The sequence below is a fragment of the Canis lupus genome, chromosome 17, assembly GCF_011100685.1.
Source record: "Canis lupus familiaris isolate Mischka breed German Shepherd chromosome 17, alternate assembly UU_Cfam_GSD_1.0, whole genome shotgun sequence".
Taxonomy (NCBI): domain Eukaryota; kingdom Metazoa; phylum Chordata; class Mammalia; order Carnivora; family Canidae; genus Canis; species Canis lupus.
Window position 1 is genome coordinate 20,450,879 of NC_049238.1, and position 18,669 is coordinate 20,469,547.

At 39.0% G+C, this 18,669-nt stretch overlaps 1 protein-coding gene across 4 annotated transcripts in view; it reads left to right on the plus strand.

Moving 5' to 3' along the window:
* The window catches only part of HADHB (hydroxyacyl-CoA dehydrogenase trifunctional multienzyme complex subunit beta), a 43,096-nt gene extending 28,045 nt beyond the window's left edge, over positions 1-15,051 (plus strand). For 3 of the 4 annotated variants that reach the window (XM_038560982.1, XM_038560984.1, XM_038560983.1), the window contains 10 exons: positions 4,015-4,102; positions 5,848-6,035; positions 6,357-6,537; positions 7,709-7,830; positions 10,318-10,397; positions 10,475-10,522; positions 11,417-11,504; positions 11,832-11,906; positions 12,258-12,422; positions 14,493-14,528. In XM_038560982.1, the coding sequence (XP_038416910.1) occupies positions 4,015-4,102; positions 5,848-6,035; positions 6,357-6,537; positions 7,709-7,830; positions 10,318-10,397; positions 10,475-10,522; positions 11,417-11,504; positions 11,832-11,906; positions 12,258-12,422; positions 14,493-14,528 (1,071 nt within the window). Of the gene's footprint in view, positions 1-4,014; positions 4,103-5,847; positions 6,036-6,356; positions 6,538-7,708; positions 7,831-10,317; positions 10,398-10,474; positions 10,523-11,416; positions 11,505-11,831; positions 11,907-12,257; positions 12,423-14,492 lie in introns of all 4 variants that reach the window. The other variant, XM_038560981.1, reaches the window with a different exon arrangement.
* The last annotated feature ends 3,618 nt before the right edge of the window (positions 15,052-18,669 follow it).

Here is an 18,669-nt window from a genome sequence, read left to right on the forward strand (position 1 = left end):
ATGTAGAAAAAGGGGAGCTCTTTTACACAGTTGCTGAGAATGCAAACTGGTATAGCCACTCTGGAAAACAGTATGGAGGTTCCTCCAAAAGTAGAAAATAGTTACCCTATGAGCCACCAATTGCACTACTGGGTATTAACTCCAAAAATATCTAAGTGATCTGAAGGAGTGCCTACACCCCAGTGTTTATAGCAGCAGTGTCCACAATAGCCAAACTATGGAAAGAGCCAAGATATCCATCAACAGATGAATGGATAAAAATGATGTGGTATGTACATACGTACACACACGCACACACACACACAGACTAGCCATAAAAAAAAAAAAAAAGAAATCTTTATTTGCAATGATGTGGATGGAAGTAGAGGATATTTATGCTAAGTGAATTAAGTAAATCAGAGAAAGACAATATGATCTCACAAATATAAACTTTAAGAAACAAAATAGGAAAAAAAAGAAAATAGGATCATAGGGGAAGAGTTAAAAAGGATGAAAACAGAGAGGGAGACAAATATAAAAGACTCTTAATCATAGGAAGCAAACTGAGGGTCACTGGAGGGCAGAGGGTGGGAGATTGGGGTAACAGGGTGATGGACATTAAGGAGGGCATGTGATATAATGAGCACTGGGTGTTATGTACAACTAATGAATCACTGAACTCTACCTCTGACACCAGTATGTAGAATAATTTAAATAAAATAAATGTTGAAAAGGAAAAAAAATGACTTTTGGTAATTTTATTGTGGCTACTAATTAACTTAAAATTTCAACATCATGCAAAGAACTTATTTCATAACATTGTTTTTGTTGGAAGCAGCCTTTCTTATTCATTTATTTCCATTAACTAGATGACACATAGGGTGTGGTAACAGTTTCACAGGAGTTTACTTTTACCCTAGTTGGCATAGCTCCAGGCAGTGTTTATTGGTGGCAACTGAGATAATAACAGACCTTGAAACTTCAGTGACATACTCTACAGGGATTTCATAGTGAACAGTCCAAACACATTTTCTGGGTTGTGTTTCAATTTCTGTGATTGTTTGGATAAAGTTGACTCCCAAGCACATCACAGTGCACTAAGCATTCTGTTTGTTTGCAGTTTTGTGCCTGCCATATCACCATGTTCAGTATGGCTGTAGGGGCAATGATGTCCATCACTGTCAGGAGGGAAAATGAGCACACTGAAAGTATTGGTTCTGCCCCACAGTTTTACCTGCCAGTAAATGTTAACATTGCTGAAGGTCTGACATTCCGTAAGCCTACAGAATCAACTGTATAATGTTAGAGAGGCCAGGAAGAATTAAGAACACAAAGGATTTTTGGGTTTTTTTTTCCCCATTCTGATTTTTTTTGTTTTGTTTTTCCTTAGGCTTTCACATTTCTGTGTTGAATATGACAATTTTATGATTGCATCAAGCTATTCATAATATATTTTCAACTTCTATATTCTGAAAGAAACAAAATAACTTACAAGAGTCCTTGAAAAGTAAATACTGTTTCAGTTTTCTCCATGCTTCTTTTCTATCCTAATCTGTAAAGCCATCATGTTTCTCCCTAAATTTTGTCTGAAGATTTTATATCTGTATGGCAAATCTCAGCTATTAATTGACCAGCAGTAACTTCCCTCTCCCTGCCCTATACTAATACCAGTTGCATTGTGGTCCTGGTGATTTTTGTAGTGGCTTCAAGGAAAGGCAGTGTTGGGGGCTATGTTACAAGGATCTCTATAGTTGTATTGTAACCTAAAAGTTATGTGACTTCCAGCTAGAAAACTTTTTAAGAACCTGTTATCTGTATTAATAATGTTCATAGGAAAAAAAAATAATGTTCATAGGAAATCCTAAAGGCTCTGATGCTGAGTTCCCATGAGTCTGACTTTACTGAAAGGCCTCTGCTTATTTCTTTGCTCTACTTAACTAAAAGGCATCTTTCCCCTTTTCCCTTAGTATGCTTATCTAGAGCCTAGGCTTACCTTGAGAGCTGTTCAAGCTTTAAATAGAAGCATGTGGACAGGATTCACCAGAAACCACTTCTATTTAAAGCTCTTTCAGTTCTAAGAGCCAGCTGGGGCCAAGGGTGTAACACATGCTACAAAGGACCTTGTGAGGATTAGGCCGTGCGACCTGAGCGCCCTTTACCCTTGCCCCACTGGTGTGTTCTCCTCCCCCACCCCTTGGAGATTTGCTGTTTTGCTCCTTTTGAATTAGGTCTACATAGAGAGGCTGATGTGCCATTGCCAGGGTATAGTGTTCAGCAAAGCAGGTTGGGTACTTCGTATTGAGACTACCAGGAAAGATAAGAATAAGGTTACGTTGCATGTATACTACTGTGACACACTTCTATTTCTATAGATGATGGAATATAGGGAGTGTAAGTATAATAGTAAAAGTCAGTGAAGAAACATGGACTCTCGGGTGCCTGGGTGGCTCGGTCGGTTAAGCATCTGTCTTTGGCTCAGGTCATCATCCCAGGGTCCTGGGATTGAGCCCTGTCAGGCTCCCTATTCAGCGTGGAGTCTGGTTCTTCTCCCTCCTCCTGCCTCTCCCCTGGCTTGTGCCCTCTCTATCTCACTCTCAAGTAAATACATCTTAAAAAGAAAGAAACACGGAGCCTCCTTAATCTAGACTTTGGAAACATGTTTACCAAATTACCAGAAATCTTGGATTCTGAGGACAGTTAGTTTCAGAAAAAGGCCACTAAAAAAGAATTCCTTTAAAGGGAACCCAAATCTTGTGGTAGATAGTGGAGGTAGTGGTTGGGGTGGGGACAGTGAGAGTATTTTTTTTTTAAGTATAACATTAATATTATAAAAATATTGTATCTGTGCATTTTTTATATATGCGAAAATGGAATCAGGCATTGTTTGATTTTTTTTTAGCAGCATAATTTGCCCCAATTAATAGTACAATGAAATAATAGATGTCTTCATTTCATGTTTGACACTTACTGTGCCATCATAATAGAGGCCATTTTACAAGATGAATGGAGTGCCTCAGTTCTTGTCAATACCCCTCAAGTTGTTCTCTTTTGAAACACCTGTTGTGTCATCATCCTGGACAGTTTTCTCTTTTTCTAGTTATTTAGCGGGTCTCACTCTTATTTGTCAGAGGCTCACTTGGGGCTCATGCGGTTTTGCAAAGTTTCTTTCATCAGCTTGAACTCCTGTGTATTGGCAAGTTTTCCAGTTTGACTTTGCATTGGATCTACAGTGTGCTGTGTGAAATATGGGATGGTCACTAAGACCAACTGGCAGTGAGAGGAATGAGCAGAGAGTGGGCAGAGACCTGAGTGGGAATTTTGCTTATGAGTAGTTCTTTAGAAATCGCTTTCTAGGGTCTCCTGGGTAGCTCAGTCAGTTAAGCATTTGCCTTCGGCTCAGGTCATGATCCTAGGGTCCTGGGATCGAGTCCCACATTGGGCTCTCTGCTCTGCAGGGAGCCTGCTTCTCCTCTTCCCTCTGCTGCTCTCCCTGCTTGTGCTTACTCGCTGTTTGTCAAATAAATAAAATCTTAAAAAAAAAAAAAAATCACTTTCTGGTTTGATGACTTGTGCTTTGCCACCAAGCCTTTCTTACGACTATAGGAGCAGATATAGGAGCAGAGATTGTGAGGGATCCTACTCCATGATATGTTTCATCATTACATCAAGTGTATTTAACAGTTTATTACTGTATTTGAAAATTTAAATTAAAATCAAATTATATATTGATATCCTTGAAGCCTTGGAGCAATGCTTGACTAAGAAGTTAGGTGAGTTTCATAGAAAGGTGTTGTAGCCTGTTTACCACACTAGACACCGGCTGTCAAGAATTTTGCAGTGTTTGTTAATTAATGGTACATGAAAAATGAGTAAGCCATTTCTGTGATGGGTTTAATTTTATTCTGTATATTACTCTATAGAATATTAACTTCAAACCGTTTTCTGATTTACCACAAAGAGAACTGGTGCTCAAAGCATCATTTACAGGTAGTACTTCCTTTAGAAATGACCATTTCATTCATGTATTTCCTGAAGGCTGCCCTTGGAGCTGGCTTCTCTGATAAGACTCCTGCTCACACTGTCACCATGGCCTGCATCTCTGCCAACCAAGCCATGACCACAGGTATGTTTACTTGAAAATGGAAGGTACTTGATTGTTTACATGATCATACAGTACTTTTAAAGAAGATTTATTTATTTATTTTAGAGAGAGAGAGAGAGCCTAACTCAGGGTTAGGGGCAGGGGGATAGGGAGAGAGTCTCAAGCAGGTCCCATGCTGAGTGCAGAATCTGACACGGGATGATCCCATGACCCTGAGATGACAACCTGAGCTGGAACCCAAGAGTTGGACACCTAACTATACCACCAGACACCCCATAAAAAAGTACTCTTAACAGAAGCAAAGGATTAGCAAAGATCTCTAAATTTGACTTGTTTTTTAAAAATAAGGTCACATTTAACATTTTTTATTTTGACAGTATTTTTCAACCTTTTTCTTTCTCTCTGTACCTGCGGGACATAGCCATTCATGTAGTTTCTCCATCAGTAATGTGGCTGGCCACTACAGGGATTACCAGCTAGAAAAGTATTGTCTCTAGGAAGGTGTTTCTGGGTTTGAGGCATGAATAATTTATAATCTGCTAGATTTTAAAGTTAGGAAATTCTAACGTGATACTCCCCTGTGAAGATTGTGGCCCTAGCAATAAATCACTGCTACAAGGTATAGCTCTTTCCTTTCTACCCCCACCTGGCATTTTTATGATTAGTTACAAATTCTCCTAAAAGACCTTAGCAATATTATGGGACATTTTGTAGCATCAGTCCTTATTGTGAAAAGATAGGAAACCTGAAAGATGTCATAACTGTGTGCTCTCTTAATAATACGAAGGCCAGCTCAGGCAGCCTACCTCATGAGTGGCAGAGAATGATGCCAGAGGCAGTGATTAGGGGTATTCACCATTCTATGATGCATGTGACAACTTTCAGATAGAGCAACAGAATACTTGCCAGTGGCCATAAACACGAAGGGGGTCTGCCTTACATCTTCAAAAGCCAGACTTTCTCAAATTTGTAGTAGAAATTCCCATTGTAGGCAAAAAAAAAAAAAAAAAAAAAGAAAGAAAGAAAGAAAGAAAGAAAAAAGAAAACTAAACCTAGGAGTTTATAAAATCTGCATAATGTTCTGGTATAGAATATGATTTGTTTGAGAGTTGATCCAATGGATATTTCCAGAAGCTGGTGTCTACAGGTCTTTCCTTTAGTGCATTGAATATAGTTTAGTCATTCAAAAAAATTATCTTAATCCCTTTGAAAAGATGAAAAACAGGGCACCTGGGTGGCTCCGTCGGTTAAACTTCTGACTCTTGGTTTCAGTTCCAATCATGATCTTCAGGTTGTGAGATAAAGCCCCACATTGGGCTCTGTGCTCAGTGGGGAGTCTGCTGGAGATTCTCTCTCTCACACCCTCTCTGCTCCTTATCCTGCTTGCATGCATGTGCACACTCTCAGATAAAGAAATAAAATATTTTTTAAAAGGGGGGAGGGGGAAGACTGGGCGGCTCAGTGGTTTAGCGCCTGCCTTTGGCCCAGGGCATGATCCTGGAGTCCCGGGATCAAGTCCTGCATTGGGCTCCCTACATAGAACCTGCTTCTCTCTCTGCCTGTGTCTCTGCCTCTCTCTCTCTCCCTGTGTCTTTCATGAATAAATAAATAAAAATCTTTAAAAAATTTTTTTAAAAAGATGAAAAGCTTAATTATAGATGTTATATAATGCTGTCCTACAGTTTTTTAATGAAGAAGCTTAAATTATCAGTGATCTGTTAATTTCTGCAAAAGATGTTCATATACATGTCACCTGTACCCTGTAGGTGTTGGCTTGATCGCTTCTGGGCAGTGTGATGTGGTTGTGGCAGGTGGTGTAGAGTTAATGTCTGATGTCCCTATTCGTCATTCAAGGAAAATGAGGAAAATGATGCTTGATCTCAATAAGGCCAAGACTCTGGGTCAACGACTATCTTTACTCTCAAAATTCAGATTGAATTTCCTGTCACCTGAGGTAAGATTGTGAACTCTTATATAAAGATCTGTTTCCAAAGCATCCCACTGCAAAGATCTAGATTTAGGTAAGACAGCATGGGATCAGTTATGCTTTAGTAGTTGTAGATTCTGTTAATTACAGGGAAGGGATAATTATTTGCTCAAGATGGGGAAAAAAAAGATTATAGTTAGAAAATTTGATTTTGTGAGCCCTCCTTGGAGATGCCCTGCTCACAAAAAGCTTCTTCCATCTTGGTCTTGATTGACTTTCTCAAATAACTCTAGGTGTGGTATAACACCTGTTAACAGCATACCTGATGCTATATGGCTCCTTTCTCAGCTCCCTGCCGTGGCTGAGTTCTCCACCAGTGAGACCATGGGCCACTCTGCAGACCGGCTAGCCGCTGCCTTTGCTGTTTCTCGAGCGGACCAGGATGAGTACGCACTGCGCTCGCACAGCCTTGCCAAGAAGGCACAGGATGAAGGACTCCTGTCTGATATTGTACCCTTCAAAGTACCAGGTAAAATGGTTTGCTCAACTTTGTAAAGGAGAATGCTTTGTGCCACTTGTTAGAGAGTTCTGAATTGCTTCTAAAATTCCAAAAGTCCTGAATGACTTTTCAGTAAGTATTTTGGTTCTGTTTCCAGAATAGTCATTCTTAAACATGGAGTCAAGTTTCAATTTATGTTAACAGTAGGTCAGTGTTTCAAAAAAGTTTTTTTTTCTTTTAAGATTTTAGTTATTTATTCATGAGAAACAGAGAGAGGCAGAGACATAGGCAGAGGAAGAGGCAGGCTCCATGCAGGGAGCCTGATGTGGGACTCGATCCCAGGACCCCAGGATCATGCCTTGGGCCGAAGGTGGATGCTTAACCACTGAGCCACCCAGGCGTCCCAAAAAAGTTTTTGTAAGAGTCTGCTTTTAGGTCTTCCTGCTATATTTTAGTTCTTATGTATATGCCTATTTTAAAAATTCTTCCTTCATATGATTTCTAGATAGAATAGCCAAATGTGAATGAATATTTTATTTTATTTACTTATTTTATTTATTTTATTTTATATTTTATTTTATTCTATTCTATTTTTTTAATTTAATTTAATTTTATTAATTTAATTTAATTTAATTTAATTTAATTTAATTTAATTTAATTTTAATGAGTGACACACAGAGAGAGGCAGAGACATAGGCAGAGGGAGTAGCAGGCTCCATGCAGGGAGCCCGATGCTGGGACTCGATCCCGGGTCCCTAGGATCATGTCCTGGGCTGAAGGCAGGCACTAAACCGCTGAGCCACCCAGGGATCCCCATGAATGAATATCTTAAGAAAGTAGGGTGTTCTTCTTTTGTTAGATCATTTATATTATTTCCCAGATGTCTTAAGAGTATAGTTTAAGTGTGCCTAGCTGGCTCAGTTGGTAGAGCATGTGACTCTTGATCTCAGGGCTCTCAATCAAGCCTCACATTGGGCGTAGAGATTAAAAAGAATGAAATCTTTTTTAAAAAAGTACAGTTTTAAATTTGATAGTGTCTTGAGAACTATAACAGACTTTCAGTAATATATATATGTATATATATTACTTTCAGTAATAACATTTTACATTTCATTTGTCATAATTTTTAGGACCTGTTTCTCTAGAGGAGATATATAAAGCTTATCGTTTCTTAGACTGAAGAAGTTCATGTTTTTTGTAGGAAAAGATACAGTTACCAAAGATAATGGCATTCGTCCTTCTTCTCTGGAGCAAATGGCCAAACTAAAACCTGCATTCATCAAGCCCTATGGCACGGTGACAGCTGCAAATTCTTCTTTCCTGGTAACTATGTTGTGCTCTATGTGTTCACTGGTAACCTTCACATTTGTGGTCTCAACAGAAAAACCTAAAGTAGATCTATTTTTATGTATCATGAATAGAAGCATAAAAATATAGTTATTATAAAAATATTAAAATGGAATCATTAAAAAAATGGAATTCTGCTTTTAAGGCCTTTGGAGTCACTTGATCCAGCCACCATTCTGATTCAAAAAGCTTTTCTCTTCAGGCATTTAGTCAGAAAACTTTGATTAGCTATGCTAGGCACTGGAGATAGAAAGGCCAGTGATTGTAATGCAGCAAGAAGATAGCAGTAAGCATAGGCTAACAGAAGACATGAGACCGGAAGAGCCCGGGAGGCTCCTCAGAGGGGGCAGCATTTGAGCAGCAAATCTTGAAGGAAGGGTACAAGCTAATTCAAGAAGTGTAATAAATACATTCTAAGTATAAAGAATAGCAAAGAGGTATGAGAACAAGGTTTTCTTTGGGGAGAAGCTTGGTTGGAGCATAGGATATAAATTTGGGTTGTATAAGATGTAGAAACTAGGCAGAGAGAGTGACAAGATATCTCTTCTAGCTCTGAATGTTAGAAAAATGATGCTTTCAGGGTGCCTGGGTGATGCAGTTGGTTAAGCATCTGACTTGGTTTCAGCTCAGATCCTGATCTCAGGGTTGTGGGATTGAGCCCTGCATCAGACTCTGTGCTCATCCCAGAATTACCTGAGATTCTCTCTTCCTGTGTCCCTCCCCAAGTGTGTGTCCTTTCTCTTTCTTTCTCTTTCTTTCTCTTATCTCTCTCTCCATCCCCCCTCAGATCTTAAAAAAAAAAAAAAAATGATGCTTTCTATTGGCCCTCAAATTATTTTCCTGTAAGCAGTTTCTATAAGCATTTCCTATAAACATATGGAATAAATAGATCTACCCTCATATTTTATGGTGGTGGTTGTTTTGGTCATCTGCATGTAGCTTCATATCCTTCCTTGGGTTTTTGGCTTCTCCTTAATTAAACATTCCTATGGATTATGCTTCTGCTCATAAGAGGTGGTTTCTCTTCTTCTGCTACTTTGGAGCAGTCTTCTAGATATAGTCCAATTGGTCAGTGTTTCTTTTACAATATATCTTCCATACCTGGACACAAAGTCTGGAAACATGGGCATATGTTGACATATTTGACTTTAAGTGACTGCTTAACGCCCACCCTTGGGCTAGGGGAAGGGTGCCTGGAGTGGTTCCAACAGGATGGTGTACCACCCTGTTAAACCTGAGTGGTGAAGGACTGGTTAAATAATCATTTCTCCAAAACTGAATTGAATGATATAGAGCCATATGGGCTGGGCTCTACTCCTACCAGATCTGAACCCCCCTGATTACTTCGGGGTATGCTAAAGATGTATGTTTATTCACTGAAAGTAAGAAACACATATCATCAGAGGCAGCACATAACAGATACATGGGTTTTGGGGAATATGTTAATGCACTACATTCATTGCAACTTTGCACAATAGCACATTGTATTGATGTCATGTCCATAAACCATTTATTGTGTATAGGTTATGTTTCCAGGCTTTATGGCCCCTCTGTTGGTGGTAGCTTCTTCGTCTCTTCAGGGTTACTAAATAAAAATACTGTAGAATGTGGTAAAAATTGTTTTGATGTCCCAAACTCTCAAGTAGTAAATTTTGGATTTTGTTTTGTTTTGTTTTGTTTTGTTTGAGCCCCTTCTTTTGAAGTCATGGTAAAGGGCTCTTTTCCAAAGGTAGCTCTTTCTCTGAGCTTCTTGATTGTCAGTTGAGGAAAAGCATGTGGGGTGTGTCCAAGGAGGGAAAACCATGGTTCTCATGTTCTCAGCTACCAACCTGTTTCTTCTTCCATCTCACCTCAAAGCCTGTATTTCCTTCCATAAGCAGGAAGCAGCTCAGAAACAGTCCATAGGGTGCCTGGATGGCTCAGCGGTTGAGCATTTGTCTTTGGCTCAGGGTGTGATCCCGGGGCCCTGAGATGGAGTCCCACATCGGACTCCCCACAGGGAGCCTGTTTCTCCCTCTGCCTATGTCTCTGCCTTTCTTCTCTGTGTCTTTCATGAATAGATAAATAAAATCTTTAAAAAAAGAAACAAGTCCATAAAATCTAGAAATAAATAAGAAATTGTTTTAATTCATAAGGTTTCTTACCTTCTGTGCTAAAAGCAAAAATCTTTTGGCTTAAGCTTATTATGAATACATATTTCTAACGTTACCTATTCTCTTTGTCCATTTAGAAAATTGTGGTACTTTTAAACAGGTTTTTCTACCTTACTCCTTGAAAAAAATGGGTCAGTGTGGGTTTGAATTGTGAATTAATGATGGATAAAATGAAAAAGGGTTGTTTTGTAAAATCTCTGTGTAAGTGTAATTAGTTGGTAGATTCAGGAACACTGCATAGAAAATGATTGTACAGAAAATTCAAGAAAGGCTGAAAAATTTAACGTTATTGTTCTGCTTAACATTTCAGACCGATGGTGCATCTGCAATGCTGATTATGGCAGAGGAAAAAGCTCTGGCCATGGGTTATAAGCCCAAGGCGTATTTGAGGTAAGGTAAATGTTCAAATAAATTGCCTTGGTTTCTTTATTTTCTTACTGAAGCTAACTCCTTTATTTTTCACCTAGGGATTTTGTATATGTGTCTCAAGATCCAAAAGATCAACTTTTACTTGGGTAGGTAGCAGTGTATATCCTTGGGCTATAATCAAAAGTTATTTGGTTACCCACAATTATTATATAGATTTTAAAATACATTAAGTTCTGATAGAGAACAGACAGAGGGTTGATGGAGGGAGGTGGGCGGGGGTTGGGCTAGATGGATGATGGGGGTTAAGGAAGGCACTTGTGATGAGCTCTGGATGTTGTAAGTGATGAATCACTGACTTCTCCAGAAACCAATATTCCACTATGTGTTAACTAACAAAATTTAAGATTTTTTTTAAAGTACATTAAGTTTTGAGTTCATAATTGTTTTGTGTGTTGGATTTTTTTTTTGGCGTGTGTGTGTGTGTGTGTGTGTGTGTTGGCTTCTTAAAAATAATCCTTTATGTTGGCTTATCATTTTAAAGTTTGGGTTCTTTTTTTATTTTTTCCTATAGATTTCTACTTATGCATATACAATCTTGTATTATTTTTAAATTAAGATGTCATAAACATTTTTTCATATTGCTGTATTGTCTCTGTAATGGCCTTTTATAAAAGCCCTCTAATATTTGAATTGTCTCCTCCTCCCTCATGGCTCTACCCCCTCCATCATGTCCTTCAAACCAGTCATGCTCTTCCCTGTGTTCTGCCCTTTGCACCATGTGTTTTTCTAGTTCTTCACATTATTTGTTTGTTCTTCTCTTTCATCGTTCATTAACTGTATCCCTTACTCTAGAATATAAACTTCATAGGGACAGAGGCTGTGTCTTCATTTAGTTCACAGTCATAGCCCCCACACTTAATATTTGTGCAGCAGAATCCGAGAATGAGTGGAGGGCATTACAGTACCTTATGTAAAACTCAGCTTGGGGAGTAAGGAGTTCTTAGGTTAAAAATTCTTACGTATTATTTTTTTCTTTTTAGACCAACATATGCCACTCCAAAAGTTCTGGAAAAAGCAGGATTAACACTGAATGATATTGATGCTTTTGAATTTCATGAAGCATTCTCAGTAAGTTACTTAAAAGATTTATATCATAGGACTGTAATCATAAAAAATGTAGTCTGTTTTTGTGTGGGAGATCTAGGTGTGACTTAGGGAATGAGTAAAACACAAGGAGAGCTTTATATTTGAAGTACTGACCTACACTGTTGGAAGGGGCAAAAAGGGAGGTAATCCAGTGGTACGGTTTTGAAAACAGACCTCTGAGATGATCTCTAGAGGCCTTTCAAAAGTAGCAAGAATGGTTCCTTAGGAAAATTTCACTGAAAACTGATTTTAAAATCTGCTTAACTTTAATGACAAGGGACATTAATAACAAGGTTCTTTCCCTTGCAGGGTCAGATTTTGGCTAATTTTAAAGCCATGGATTCTGATTGGTTTGCACAAAACTACATGGGTAGAAAAACCAAGGTAAGTGGTTAAAAGTATACTTGAATTTCCAAAGCACTGTAATATTTGGAGTTTAGTTGACTGCTAATAAAACTATGAAGGAGAAACCTGCTCCTTACAAAGAATTTTATATTTCATTAAATGTATTTATTTCTTAGTTGAAGAATAGTTCTTGGAAATTCAATTCTGATGTTAGATGAAAAATAAATGGTCCATGGCTTTCAGAATTGACCTAGAATTTCTTTCTTTACAGTAAAATGTGATGTGTCTTAGTCATTCTCTCAGTCTCTGTTACCTTCCTGTTGGTAAGAGCCCAGCCTGACGCTTAAGTAAACTCATCATCATATTTGTGTTTGTTTTTGGGGGAGCCAGGTTGGGTCACCTCCTCTGGAGAAGTTTAACAACTGGGGTGGATCGCTGTCCCTGGGACACCCATTTGGAGCTACTGGCTGCCGGTTGGTTATGGCAGCTGCCAACAGATTACGGAAGGAGGGAGGCCAGTATGGCTTAGTGGCTGCCTGTGCAGCTGGTGGGCAGGTACGTCATAGCAGCTTCATAGGCGCTTCTGGAAAGTTGTTTTCTTGGAAACAAAAGAAGCTCATTCAAGCATGTTTCATTTAGTTAACTTTGAAACATTTTTAGAGCAATATTTCTGATGACAGAAAACTAGGGGAAAAAGCTGCCTATTTTGAGGGGGAGAGGGTACAACTTTAATTCAGTTAGTACTTTGGAAGGAGGATGGTTTTTAAACCTAAGTTATTTTTCTTCCTAAGATGTTTATATCATTTATTTTTTTAAGATTTTTACCTTATTTATTTGAGAGTGAGCACATGGCAGAGTGTGGGGGTAAAGAGCAGAGGGGGAGGGAGAGAGAATCCTAAGCAGACTCCTCACTGAGTGTGGAGCCTGAGGTGAAGCTTGAATCTCATGACCCTGAGATCATGACCTGGCTGAAATCAAGAATTGAATGCTTAGCCAACTGAGCCACCCAGGTGCCCCTGCGTTTTTTATTTTTAAAAGGAATACATCCTCATTATGAAAAGTGCAAAAAATCTATAGAAAATAATTAGAATTACCTATTATTCCTCTCAGCAGACACTATCATTATTAACATTTTGGTATATTTTCTCCTTTAATAATAAAATTTTACTCACTTATTTAGTTACCACGAAACCTTATCTATAAAATCTCTCCAAGAAGTAAATTATCTTTCTTGAAAACGAACTTACTTTATTTAATTGGAAAATTCATTTTTTTCTTGACAGACACAGCTTCCTACCTGTTACAGCATTTCGCTCTGAGAATAAAATCCAGGAGGAGGGCTGATTATAATCTCCCCCCCCCCCCCAACGCTGATGGAAACAGATATGGTTTTCTTCCAGATTATAAAAACTTTCTGTTGCTAATCAAGATGAATAAAGGACGCCTGGGTGGCTCAGCGGTTGAGTGTCTGCTTTTAGCTCAGGGTGTGATCCTGGGGTTCCAGGATCGAGTCCCACATTGGGCTCCCTGCGTGGAGCCTGCTTCTCTCTCTGCCTATGTCTGTATATCTCTCTCTCTGTCTCTCATAGATAGATAAATCTTAAAAAAAAAGAATAAATAAGGTATATGAGAATTTGAACAGGCTACACTTAAAAACCTTTATTTATGGCTTGCCTCAGAAACTTTGAAGCAATAAAGGGTCGGTTATTTGTAGGTTGCAGCATTTTAGACTTCACGATGAAAAGCATTTTTCAGTCCATGTAACTTCATCCACAGAAAACCATAGTTAGGACTGGAGCCCTCCCTTTTATCTTTCTGTGCCAGACTTAATCGAAGGAGATAACCAGTGCACAGTGCTGTGGTGAGTGGGGAGTCCACATAGGTTAGGGTCATGTGGTTTTGAGTGTGTGTTCCTTGATAGTTCATCTAGCACAGAGTAGAACACAATACTGGATGCTTTTGTGGATGAAGAATACCACCCAGCACCATTGTTCTAGAGGTTTATAGTATGGTGATGGAGAGAGATAATATACCTTAGGAAGCAGGTTGAACTTGGCATTGTTTTATCAAGAGCCGAATGCATGATACAAACAGAACTAGATTAGAGGAGGAATCTGGTATTTTGGATCTATAATAGGGTTCTCAGCTTTGGCTCTGTTAACATTTTGGGCCAGGTAATTCTTTGTGGTAGGGGGTTGTATTCTGTGTTGTAGGATGGTTTGTTTTTGTTTTAAGATTTACTTATTTTTAGTGAGTATGAGCAGCAGGAGGGGCAGAGGAAAAGAGAGAGAAGCAGACTCCCCACCAAGTGTGGAGCCCAACTCAGGGTTTTGTCTTACCATCTTGAGATTGTGACCCAAGCCAAAATCAAGAGTCTGACACTCAACCAACTGAGCGACCCCAGCATCCTGTGTTGTAGGATGTTTAGCATGATCTCTACCCACTAGATGCCGGTAGCAGCCTCCCCTTCCCCATACACCCATAAGATCACACAGTGTTTGAAAGGCAGAGCCAGGATCAAATTCTGTAGCCTGTACTTTTCCAGTTTTTCTGTTTTGTCTAAGGACTGGCTAGATTCATCACCTTTTCTTGCTCTAATTGAACTCTTTTTTTCCCCCTTTACAGGGCCATGCTATGATTGTGGAAGCTTATCCAAAATAATGATAAAGAAGAGGTGACCTGGAGTTTTTGTGCAACACTCGCACTAGGCAATGCCATTCCAATGCATTACTAAATGACATCCATAGTTCCTAGCTCCTCTTAAGAAAACACAATTTGTGGCCTTCTGTTAAATACTTTGCAATTAAGCCTTGCTAGTGTTCTGAGCTTTCCAGTAATCATGGCTTACTGCTCTTTCAGGGATTTCTTAGTCACCACAATCATACAGTGATAATGTTTAAGCAATTATTTGGGGGCTCTGTTTTCATTAAATACTAACAGTGGTTGCAATTTGGGAAAGAGGTTAGCTGAGATTTGGTATCATCTTTGTAACATTTGCAAATTATACTCTTTCCTGTTTGTGACCTAAAGATAAGTGTTTTCTATAAAATACAAACCAATGTGCCTAAAGAAACTTAATTATGGGAAGGTAATTCAGAATTTAAATGTCACTGAATACCTACAGTAAATGTTTAGATGTATAAGTATCCTGTTAACCTTAATAAAGTGAGGAAGTATCAAAGAACTATTGGCCTTATTTTTTCTTTTTTTTACTAGAAGTAAAGGGTGGTTCTCTTGGCTGGGGGACAGATTTTTGTCTTTACTAATTTATAACTTCTCCCCATCCTAGTAGTCAACCATCAGGTTGCTAGGAATATAAAGAGGGTTCTACTTTAGAATAACATTTTTTTCTCCCATTGCTCCATGGAAGTAAATTTATTTCACTGTCTGGAAATGTCTGTTGCCAGGATTTGCTTAAAGTGTAAAGAAATTTTAAAATTTTGTTTAAAATCTCTTTGTTTTTATTGTGCATTAAATATACGCCAGTGCTTTGAAGAAGCTCAGGTCTCAGTTATGGTCATTTATGTGAATGTTGCTTACATCTCTGAAGGTCACTGGTAATCAGAATCTTCCTCTGGTTCAGGACAGATTAGGCAAAGGAGTAAGTACTAACCACTTAGCAGGGTATTTGAGACTCCGAGCATCATTTCCCCATGATTTCATTGGTCATTTAAACATAATGAGTTTTTAATAGTGAAAACCAATATATTTATAAAGATATCATAAAATTGAACTCTGGATAAATATGAAAGGTAAAAACTTTTAAAACAATTTTTTTTTAAGATTTTATTTATTTGAAAGAGAGATAGCAAGAGAGTGCACGAGCAGTCGGGAGGGGCAAAGGGAGAGGGAGAAGCAGAGTCTCTGCTGATCAGGGAGCCCAATGTGAGGCTCAATCCCTGGACCCTGAGATCATGACCTGAGCTGAAGGCAGATACTTAATCAACTGAGCCACCCAGGCACCCCACAAATGGGCAAAGAATTTAAATAGGCATTTCTCTAAATAAGATACACATATGGCCAAGAAACACATGAAAAGATGTTCAGCATCAGTAGTCATTAGGGAAATGCAAATCAAAACTACTCTGTGATACCACCTCACATCTATTAAGATGTCTACTGTCAAAAAAAACAAATAGTATGTGGTGGGGAAAATGTGGGGAAGTCAGAGCCTTTGTGCAGTCGCTGTGGAAAACAGTATGACAGATCCCCAAGAAATTAAAAATAGAATTACTATATGATCTAGCAACTCTAGGTATCTAGCCAAAAGAATTGAAAGCAGGGCCTCAGGGAGATTTGTACACTCCTATTCATAGCAGCATGATTCACAATAGCCAATGGGGAAAGCAACCCAAATGTCCACTGACAGTTGAATGTATGTTTACATGTAGTAGAATACTACGCAACCTTGGAAATGAAGGCAGTCCTGTCCTGCTACAACACGGATGAGCCCTGAAGACATTCTGCTAAGTGAGATAAAACCATACAAATACTGTATGGTTCTACTTGTATAAGGTATACAAAGTCATCACATTCAGAAAGTAGAATGATGGTTACTAGGAATTAGAGCAGGGAGAATGGGGAGTTAGTAGGTACAGAATTTCAGGTTGTTGTTTTTTATTTTTAAGATTTTATTTATTCATGAGAGACAGAGGCAGAGACACAGGCAGAGGGAGAAGCAGGCTCCATGCAGGAATCCTGACGTGGGACTTGATCCCAGGTCTCCAGCATCAGGTCCTGGGCTGAAGGCGGCACTAAACCGCTGAGCCACCTGGGCTGCCCCAGAATTTCAGTTTTGATGAAAGATGGGTTCTGGAGATTGGTTGAATAGCAGTGTATATGTATTTATCATTACTGAACTGTACACTTAAAAATGGTTAAAATGGTAAATTTCATGTTTCACCACACAAAAAAATTTTTTTAAAGATTTTATTTATTAGAGCATGAGTAGGAGAGGTGCAGAGGGGGAAGAAGAAGCAGACTCCTTGCTGAGCAGGGAGTCCCACATGGGGCTCCATCCCATGACCCTGGGATCGTGACCTGAGCCAAAGGCAGGTGCCATAACCATCTGAGCCACCGAAGTGCCCCCCCCCCCCAAAATGGTTTTAATGGCGTGTCAAAAACATTCAGATCACAAGTTAGCTCTGGATGGGAGGCAGTGGGATTGGATTGGAGAGGGCTTCAGCGGTGTTGCTAAAGTTCTGTTTCTGCAGTTGAGTCACTGGTTCACCCAACTTGATGTCAGCTATATGTTATTTCTAAACATTCTCTATGTGTCAGAGAAAGCTGAGCTGTTTTCAGTAGCACGACTGCTATAAGACCACCCTTGGCTGTGGTGATTGTAGGTGCCTCCATCTAAAGTAGACATTGCTATTGGTTCTCAGATATCTCAAACTGGTTATGCTGTTCTTAAAGATCTCAACTTAAATGTTTCTCTTTTCATATAAAATAACTAGACCCTCTTTTCCAAATAACCATTTTGGAGTGGAGCCTTCATTTGCCTCCATCTTTCATTCAAACTTCAGAAGTGTGTTTCCTCACTGCTCCCCCCCTCCATCTGTTTGCTTCTCAGAGTCTCTGATTCTGAGTCGAAGTCTGTGTTCTTTCTGTTTGGTCTGTATAGTTCATTCAGTAAATACTGAGTGTCTGTTATGTGTTAAGCATATTTTAGTTGCTGAAGCTATAGCAATCAGCAAAACAAATTCTTGCCCCCTTTGCCACCCATCTTTGCAGAGAAAAGAATCTTAATCCTCAGCCTATCTCCCTTCTTGCTTGTGATTTATTTTCTCCAGGACTCTCCCAATTCTTGTCTCTCGAAGAGTGAAAAGCAGCAGCAGGTCCCCCAAGTCTTCCTCTGGAATTTAACAGATGACTCGGAGGCCCTCTGCTGTCTGCTGTGGCTTTTCTTGGACTCTAGACTTTTTCAGTGAAGAGGGATCACTGAGAGGAAATGGGAGAATGTGGGGATGGAAGGACAAACCTACTGAGTAGAAATAGGATTCTGAAAAGAAATGCATTATTGGGAAAGAAAGCATTTAGACATGTTGGCAATGTGTGTGACAGCACTCAACTAGGAGCCCCTTTCCCCTCCACACTTCAGGGATCGTCAGTGATCAGACAAAATTGATTCCCAAAACGATTCCAAAAAGGTGCTTCAGAGCTTCCTCAGGAACTCCTAAGGTAATCCACCATTCTGTACAATAATCTCAATTCCAGGGGATATTTTGTTTGTGTTACTTTGCTTGTCAAGTTTCTATTTTTAAATCCACAAAATGTTCAGAAGAACTTTTTCAAAGTCACTTTTTTCCTAATATAAAAATACATGCTCATTGTAAAAAAAAAAAGTTTAAATAATATTGATAAAAAAATGAACAATCCAGTAGAGATACCACACCACTGTTGATCTTTTGATCTCTCTCTTCCTCAATGCACACATATTTGTATGGACACAAATGGATCCAATTTTGGTAGGTACCAGAATTGGCTAGTGTAGTGCTGTTCTGGAACACTTTTGTCTTACTTAGCTGTATAGCCTAAAGGTTTTTCCTTATCAGGTGTAGCTGTATATCACCATTTTAAATGACCTTATAACATTCCTTTGGTATATATGTCCTAATTTGTTTTACCAAGTGCCTCTTTTTTGAGCATTTAAACACACTCGAATGCACATCTTTTGTACATTTATCTGCTCACTTGTGTACTTGTTTCTTTGAATTTTATTTATTTTAGAGAGCTTGCACAGGTGTGGGGGGCAGGGGCAGAGGGAGAGGCAGAGAATCTTAAACAGACTCTGCTAAGCTCG